This window comes from Argopecten irradians, chromosome 14 (genome assembly GCF_041381155.1).
Source record: "Argopecten irradians isolate NY chromosome 14, Ai_NY, whole genome shotgun sequence".
NCBI classification, from domain to species: Eukaryota; Metazoa; Mollusca; class Bivalvia; order Pectinida; family Pectinidae; genus Argopecten; species Argopecten irradians.
In genome coordinates, this window is record NC_091147.1 from 4922941 (window position 1) to 4932192 (window position 9252).

Below are 9252 nucleotides of genomic sequence, written 5' to 3' on the forward strand. Positions count from 1 at the left end.
AGATAATTATTGATGTCTAAAGGCCGGTGAAATGAAATCCTATCTTAATATAAACAAATTAAATATTGAAATCTCAAACATAGTAATAGCTGTTTCTTCCTTCCTTAAATCAATGATATAACGATCAGAGTCCATATTTTAGACACAAACGAGGCACCAAAGCTCGTGAAAATTAAAAGTGCTATCATATGATACCCTGAGTATTTTTTAGCTCGCCTATTCGAAGAATAGGGGGAGCTAATGTTGTCACCCCGGCGTCGGCATCAGCGTCAGCGTTGGCGTCCCATTTCACGTTAAAGTTTTTGAGCAAGTTTCGTAAATTGTTTTAGCTTAAGTCATCATAAATGTTTATGATTTTATTTTTCTAATGTGTATGGATGCTGGACGTGATAATACAACCAATTTGGGGCCCTTTAGGGGTTTTTTTTGAGTCTGTTATTTTGTCATATTTCCATGTTAAAGTTTTTGAGCGAGTTTCTATTTTGTCTATTGTTTAAGCTTAAGTCATTATAAATGTTTATGATTTTATTTTCCTAATGTGTATGGATGCTGAACGTGATAATACAACCAATTTGGGGCCCTTTAGGTTTTTTTTTGAGTCTGTTAATTTGTCATATTTCCATGTTTAAATAGAAATAGGCGAGCATTGCTGTTCTCCAACAGCTCTTGTTTTATAATGCACAACGTAATTGAAGCAGTGGTTTATATAGTAACTATCTAAATCTCTGATTGTAGGAAGTGCATTGTTATTTATTAAAACATACAGATTCACAGATATTGTCTACCATAGCGAAATCTTACTGATTAAATGTCGCCGTCTACTTACGCCCGTGCTCTATCGTTAGGCCCACAAAACCTTTTGTTATTAAAGTTGTATTTCTGGTAATTTTCACTGTAACGATACATTGCTTAAACATTTGATATTTGAACATGCACATGTAACTTATTGATTAAGCTCCCCAAAAGAATATGTCGGCCTATAAGAGCGCCGAAATCTAGGGATCATATATTCCTGGTTTTGAATACAGCGCCTTCAATCACCGCCATGTTCAGTACCTTCGGCTTTTGTCGGCATTCCGAATCGTACCACGTGACTTATGTCTACACGTCCTGCACGTGGTGATCCAGTTAACTAGCGTAACCGCACATGTGTTTGTTTACGTTTTCCTTCTGGCTAATATGAGCAAATCGTGCTGGTATATGTCCACAGAGCGAGTATTTGAAACATCTAATTCACACATTGCCGTAATTCAATATTGTGTGTATCAAATATTGTAATGTGCAAGCATTATTTTCTTTGTAGATCCAGTCTGCTGAGGTCGACCGCATGTTTTGTTTATGAAAAAATTGTTGACATTTGGTTTCACAACTCTCGTGTTACTTCGAGATTGTCGCGACGATGTTCGGAAGAGTTCGGAATGATTCGGCATCTTTCGAGTTTATTTTTGACGTGTACACGTTAAAAAGATTTTTTACTTCTATAATTAAAAATACTTCCAGTGCTGCAACTTTATAAAAAGTGGTAAAAGTAGAAAGTTTAAACCTCGGACAGACGGGGAAAATGTGTATAACACTTAAACAGTTTTCACTATGACAAACAGAGCGAAAGTGATAGACCATACAACTTTAAGTGGTTCATGTAACCATACTTTAGTGGGTTTTTGCATCAAGGATTTTACGCTCTTATTTGAAACATGCATATGACGTTGCTATTTTAATTTTGGATGTCAGGTATACTTCCAAATGATAAATAATTTTACGCCAAAATGAGTGTTTACAATATAAGGGAACCATTGTCCCTAGTTATACAAATTTCGTTTTTAGATCGGTTTTTCTCCAATAACACAACAAGAAAAGATGCCTCAAATGTACGTACTTCTTAATCTAAGTGGGCATGGATGTAACGATTGGTAATCGACAGGAATACACACGGTTACTCATCTGTAGCTCCACGTCTACACATAGGTGTCACGGTACAGGTAATGGACTGAAATAGACTACAACTTAATACAGTATTAACTTTGTAAGCTTAACCCCTTGTTAGCTTAATACCTCTGTGTTATCTTTATAAGTGCATAGTACGCATTGTTGGCCTAACGCCGTGTTAGTTAATACTGTACGTACCAGTTTTCTCTGTAAATGCATAGTTAGATTGACGCCGTGTCAGTTAATATCTCACAAAACGCATTGTTATTAATAAGATGCATCGTCAGCTTAAACATATCCATCATATAATTTCATTTCAAGACAGACTTGTACATGTACGTCACTATAAATTGGTTCAATTCTATCTAATGTTTAACTAGTCTACTGTCTTCTCATTGGTTTACATTGTAAATAATGTTTTATATTTTCCATGTAATTGTAAGGATTACATGTCAAACTGGTTTTAAGACAGTTGAGCGAGTTGTTAAACGCACAAAAAAGTTAATTTTAATGAAATATTGAGAACGTAAAAATTCAACATGTAGTGTAGAAATCTATCATTAAGTACGTGGAATCGGGTTACGGTCGTACACTACATAACTTTCAATGATTAATTAATCTGTCCTATATACATGTACTAGTCCATGGGGACAGATCAGATTCGCTTATTAAGCTAAATATTTCTCCATCTCCATCCCTTAATTCATTTCTGTACATGCATTGCCACAGAATGCGAATTTCACTACAAATATAATTGCATTTATATCCGATATCGTATTGATAGTTCTTATTATATAAGGTGTTGGTCAGTTTCATTTTAAAAATTATTTTTATGACACCTGCTTTGAAATGAGATAATCGGTATAAACTGAGAATTGTTATTTTTTAATGTGTGACTCACACCTGTATCTAGATGTACAATGTCCATCGGACAGCAGTACTTGTATACATGTATATACCTAGCTACTCGCGTTATCTCTAGTCTGTACGTATCTCGTGTAATCGGCCTATATATAACGCGATAAGTGATGCTCCGTCATAGAGAGGGGAGGCACACAACATTACATATCACACAACAGTACATATCACAGTCCTAAGTCAAAATGAGAGAAATCATCCATATACAAGCCGGACAATGTGGCAACCAAATTGGCTCCAAGTTCTGGGAGGTGATCTCGGACGAGCACGGAATCGACCCCAACGGGCAGTACAAGGGCGACTTGGACCTCCAGTTAGAACGTATTAATGTCTACTTCAATGAGGCCCAGGGGGCCCACTATGTCCCACGGGCTGTCCTGGTGGACTTAGAGCCCGGTACCATGGACTCGATACGGTCCGGTGCCTACGGGAAGATATTCCGTCCCGACAACTTTGTGTTTGGACAGAGTGGCGCGGGGAACATTTGGGCCAAGGGACACTACACGGAGGGAGCTGAGCTTGTCGAGGAGGTCGTGGACGTTATCCGGAAAGAGGCGGATAACTGTGACTGTCTCCAGGGGTTCCAGTTGACTCACTCCCTGGGAGGCGGGACCGGATCCGGAATGGGCACCCTCATCATCTCCAAAGTGCGTGAGGAGTACCCCGACCGGATCATGAGTACCTACTCGGTCATGCCATCCCCGAAGGTAAACCATTGTCAAATTGTCAAAATCCTTATCTGGTACAAAATCAAAAAAAAATATACTGATTTGTTAAAAACTATCGATTTCTCAACCGTTCCCCGCAGACCTCCCATAATACAAATACATCGTCACCATGTGTGTTTGCGACGCTTTCTATAATCGCACGTATTATCTCCCTAGTAATACTATGGATTAAGTGATGCAGTTATCGTCACGCTTGTTACATCCCCTAGAACAGAAAAGGATAAATCGCCTTTGTGCAAAATACCTCTTTTCATATACATTGTACATTCATAAAACTGATGCTTGCCTAGCCACATTCCTACCCACCAGATAATTTTACGATTAGATAATTAAGATTTGTACACATTCCTATCGGCCTGATTAGGGACAGAAAGCACGGGACTAAGTCGTCATATTTGATAACCCGAGTACAAATGTTACACTGTGCAGCCTAAACTTTTCCTACAATATCATGTTCGTGTCCCTTGTGTCCTAGCCACAGGTGTGTCTCTATATGGACATGCTCTGATAAAAGCAGGTTACCATGTTTTAATCTCCAGTAAACAGTAGCCCTACACATGGTCAAGAAAACACGAATTTTATCTCCACGATACACCCCATCATAATCAACATTGCTTCGTAGCTGTAATCTCGGCCTCTGTAGTATAAGAAGGGAAAATCAAGGAAAGTAATAGAGCCATTCCTGTAGAATACGTTGTATATGCACTAAAATTTGATTCAGAAGGCGAATGTCATATAATAAAATTCGTTTAATTATTAGAACAATTATTGACCTTTTTATAGATTAACATAAGAATTTTTTAACGTTTGAAATGTGATTCGACTAATTTCAGTTTTATTACTTTTTCGCAGGTGTCCGAGGTCGTAGTTGAACCTTACAATGCCGTACTGTCAACTCATCAACTGGTAGAGAACACAGACGAAACCTTCTGTATCGACAACGAGGCTCTATACGATATATGTTTCCGCACCCTCAAGCTAGCCAATCCTACGTACAGTGACCTGAACCATCTCGTGTGTACCACGATGTCCGGTGTCACCACGTGCCTTAGATTCCCTGGTCAGTTGAACGCTGACCTTCGGAAACTGGCGGTCAACATGGTGCCGTTCCCGCGACTTCACTTCTTCATGCCGGGTTTCGCCCCTTTGACATCTTACAGGAGTTTGCAATATAGGAACCTTTCGGTAGCCGAACTAACTAATCAAATCTTCGACGCCCGAAACATGATGGCAGCGTGCGATCCCCGTAATGGACGTTACCTGACGGTCGCCGCCTTCTTTAGGGGGCGGATGTCTATGAAGGAAGTCGAGGAACAAATGCTCAGTATTCAAAATAAGAACTCTGCACACTTTGTGGAGTGGATACCGTGTAATGTTAAGACAGCAGTTTGTGACGTGCCTCCGAAGGATCTGAAAATGTCGGCCACATTTGTCGGCAACAGTACCGCGATCCAAGAGATCTTCAAGCGCGTGTCTGAACAGTTCACAGTGATGTTCCGGCGTAAGGCCTTCCTCCATTGGTTCACTGGGGAAGGTATGGACGAACTGGAGTTCACGGAGGCTGAGTCCAACATGAACGACTTAGTGTCGGAGTATCAGCAATACCAAGACGCCACAATAGACGAAGACGAGGATGACCACCAGTATGAAGAGGAAGAGGAGGGGGAACCTGAGGAACAAGCATAAATCTTCAAGGGTTGGGGGTACCTGAGGAACAAGCATAAATCTTCTAGGGTTGGGGGTACCTGAGGAACAAGCATAAATCTTCTAGGGTTGGGGGTACCTGAGGAACAAGCATAAATCTTCTAGGGTTGGGGGTACCTGAGGAACAAGCATAAATCTTCTAGGGTTTGGGGTACCTGAGGAACAAGCATAAATCTTCTAGGGTTTGGGGAACCTGAGGATCAAGCATACATCTTCTAGGGTTGTGGGTACATGAGGAACAAGCATAAATCTTCTAGGGTTGAGGGAACCTGAGGAACAAGCATAAATCTTCTAGGGTTTGGGGTACCTGAGGAACAAGCATAAATCTTCTAGGGTTTGGGGTACCTGAGGAACAAGAATAAATCTTCTAGGGTTTGGGGTACCTGAGGAACAAGAATAAATCTTCTAGAGTTGGGTGAACCTTGGGAACAAGCATAAATCTTTTAGGGTTGGGTGAACATGAATAACAAGCATAAATCTTCTAGGGTCGGGGGTACCTGAGGAACAAGCATAAATAATCTAGGGTTTGGGGTACCTGAGGAACAAGCATAAATCTTCTAGGGTTGGGGGAACCCGAGGAACAAGCATAAATCTTCTAGGGTTTGGGGAACCTAAGAAACAAGCATAAATCATCCAGGGTTGGGGGTACCTGAGGAACAAGCATAAATTATCTAGGGTTGGGGGAACCCGAGGAACAAGCATAAATCTTTTTGGGCTTTGGGAACCTAAGAGACAAGCATAAATCTAGCCAAACCTACGTACAGTTATCTGAACCATCTCGTGTGTACCACGATGTCCGGTGTCACCACGTGCCTTAGATTACCTGTTCAGTTGAACGCTGACCTTCGGAAACTGGCGGTCAACATGGTGCCGTTCCCGCGACTTCACTTCTTCATGCCGGGTTTCGCCCCTTTGACATCTTACAGGAGTTTGCAATATAGGAACCGTTCGGTAGCCGAACTAACTAATTAAATCTTCGACGCCCGAAACATGATGGCAGCGTGCGATCCCCGTAATGGATCTTCTAGGGTTTGGGGTACCTGAGGAACAAGCATAAATCTTCTGTGGTTCGGGTTACCTGAGGAACAAGCATAAATCTTCTAGGGTTGGGTTACCTGAGGAACAAGCATAAATCTTCTAGGGTTGGGGGTACCTGAGGAACAAGCATAAATCTTCTAGGGTTGGGGGAACCTGAGGAACAAGCATAAATCTTCTAGGGTTGGGGGAACCTGAGGAGCAAGCATAAATCTTCTAGGGTTTGGGGTACCTGAGGAACAAGCATAAATCCTCTAGAGTTGGATGGACCTGAGTAACAAGTATAAATCTTCTAGGGTCGGGGGTACCTGAGGAACAAGCATAAATCTTCTAGGGTTTTGGGTACCTGAGGAACAAGCATAAATCTTCTAGGGTTGGGGGAACCTAAGAAACAAGCATAAATCATCCAGGGTTGGGGGAACCCGAGGAACAAGCATAAATCTTCTTGGGCTTGGGGAACCTAAGAAACAAGCATAAATCTTGTAGGGTTGGGGTTGGGGGGGACCTGAAAAAAAACATAAAGCTTCTAGGACTGTGTGGGTATTAGTCCGATAAACCTGTATTAGGCAAAAAAATATAAAAAAAAAATCTTGTAATATAGGCAGGTTTAGCGGAGTAGGTGGTTAGGCGGAGCAAGCATATATCTTCTGTGTTATGTCGGGAATTTAGTGGATAGGACAGATACAACCATATACATGTACATTCTCTCTTAGTCTCTTTCTCTTAAATTAAAGGAACAAACAGTCTCACTTTACATGTATATCCGGGTTGGGTAGGTGACGGGGAATACAGGAGAAGCAAGCCTACGCCATTTGCTATGAAAAACATGCAAATTCATGGAGCATAATCTATGTTGACTTTAATTACTACCAGTAAAGACATTCAGATGGTTGCGACTCTGAATTGAAACTTCTGTCAGAGCTTTCAGACTTTAACTTGTTGTTATATTTAAAGTAAATTAAATGATTTTAATTACCATGTACGTTTTGTTCTGTATATCATACATCTCTATTCATAAACATTACAACTAAATTACAGAACAGAAGTTTACTTTTCACCGGATTTCCACTATATCTGTACCTTTATATCAAGATACAGTCATCTTTCTATTTTTGCTTTTTAATTGCTATTCAACATTTTGATTCTCTAAGGACATGACCGACGGGACAATTAAATTTAATTAAATTTTCTGCGCATAATTAAATAGTTGATAAGACTACAAAAACACCAGTTTACGAATGTTTCAACTCAGTCCCTATAAGTACTGTATTACTTTGTAAAGAGCTAACGGTATACAGTTGATTTGTTAGACCCGGAGACAGTCTGTTTCTCGAAGCCGAAGGCTGAGGGCAACAGTTCGTTTGAGGGTCCAACAAATCATCTTTAAATTGCCCAAAAACCCAGTCGATAACTGTTTTATTATACCCAGCATTGCTAATTTACAAATATTACTTCGTTTCATAAAGGATCTATAACAACATCCCAATCAGGGTTACGCTTTGATAACATTGATCCCTGGTCTTCAGATCAAATGCGCATCGTCTCGTAGAAATTTCCGGCAATCATCGGAAATAGAATTTGTTATAAGAAAACCCGAAAGGACATCGAAACACTGATGGGATGTTCCAAACGTCTATAAACGGAATGAGGATAAAAGTCAGTATTTCAATATGATTGAATACTGTAAACATGCAATGCTCTTATTTTAGCACTGTCAAATTTGTCTACAGTAACTTGGACGAAGCCTTATCTAATGCATCGATTCAACTTAACCATGAAGACTTCGTAGTCTGAAGATTCTTTGATATTACTATCCGGATATGAAAGGTTATTAGTTATTAAGCTTTATACAATTGCATGTTGTCTGAATAAGTTGTCAGCTTTCCACGCTGACTTTGCTTTGATAAAGCACAAGCAACATTTGTAGGTGTTCGTTAAAGGGACAATTCAGTCTAAGAGAACATCAATATTTTTATATATATCAGATAAAACAACTTCTAATGGAAATTACATCAGTCAGTTTTACTGTGATATGCCTGAAACGCCTATGGTGGTGACACGTGTGTGAAATATTCAAACTTGCTCGCTGTCCGCCATTACACACTGTGGTCGAACTTCTTGTATGCCGAACCCTGTCCCTTGCTCGTAAAGTAATGCAACTTTTGGCTAGAACTGCTCAAATCGCTCTGACAGTAGTGTGTTTACCTTATTAGGTGAATTGTCTTGCCTAAAAATCATTTTATCACCTTCTCAGTGGTTATGTAGTTCATTTCTTTAACGTGCGTGACTTTGGCTCGGGTATGGGTACAGAGTTAATATTGTACCTGCTTAATCGTATTGATCAACGATTTGATATTTCAACGATATTAATTAAGATACTTAACAATGTTGTGGAATTTGTCAATGTTTTACGTTATATGTGTCATAAGAAATGTAGAACAATACATTTATGCTATAATTTGCTTATTGGTTATGTAAAAGAATTTGCCTGAGTGAATTGTCTCTTTAAATATCTTAGACAACATGACATATCGCAATCTGCAACCTGATTACCGATGATCCTTACATAAAGGAAACTTTCTTCAGTTCTAAATATCAAACTTATTCGTACATGGCATGCATATCTTTCCTAGTGGAAGCACAGATTATATAATCATGGACCAACCAGAGTGTCCTAAGACCAATTTTAGACGTTTTAGATGTCTAGATCAAAAAATGATAAAAAAAAACATACTCTACATGGTACTATATATACGAAAAGGGTGGAAAGTCACAGTCTCTTAATATTTAACCCACCTAAATTTAGCGGCTATTTACACATGTATAGTACCTCGTACTAAAAACGGTGACTACCGTTGGAAAGAGCGATAATTTTCCTTTCAATATCATCATATACATCTATACAAAGTGCCGTCATTAAGACGATATAACCCCTATTCAT

The 9252-nt window shown here is 39.6% G+C and overlaps 1 protein-coding gene across 1 annotated transcript; it reads left to right on the forward strand.

Annotated features, from left to right (window-relative positions):
• Positions 1–2952: 2952 nt before the first annotated feature.
• On the forward strand, positions 2953–7287 carry LOC138307358 (tubulin beta-2 chain-like). Its single transcript, XM_069248056.1, has 2 exons — positions 2953–3551; positions 4425–7287. Exons 1-2 carry the CDS (start codon positions 3030–3032, stop codon positions 5256–5258), a joined length of 1356 nt encoding a protein of 451 aa, XP_069104157.1. The 5' UTR covers positions 2953–3029; the 3' UTR covers positions 5259–7287.
• Positions 7288–9252: the final 1965 nt, after the last annotated feature.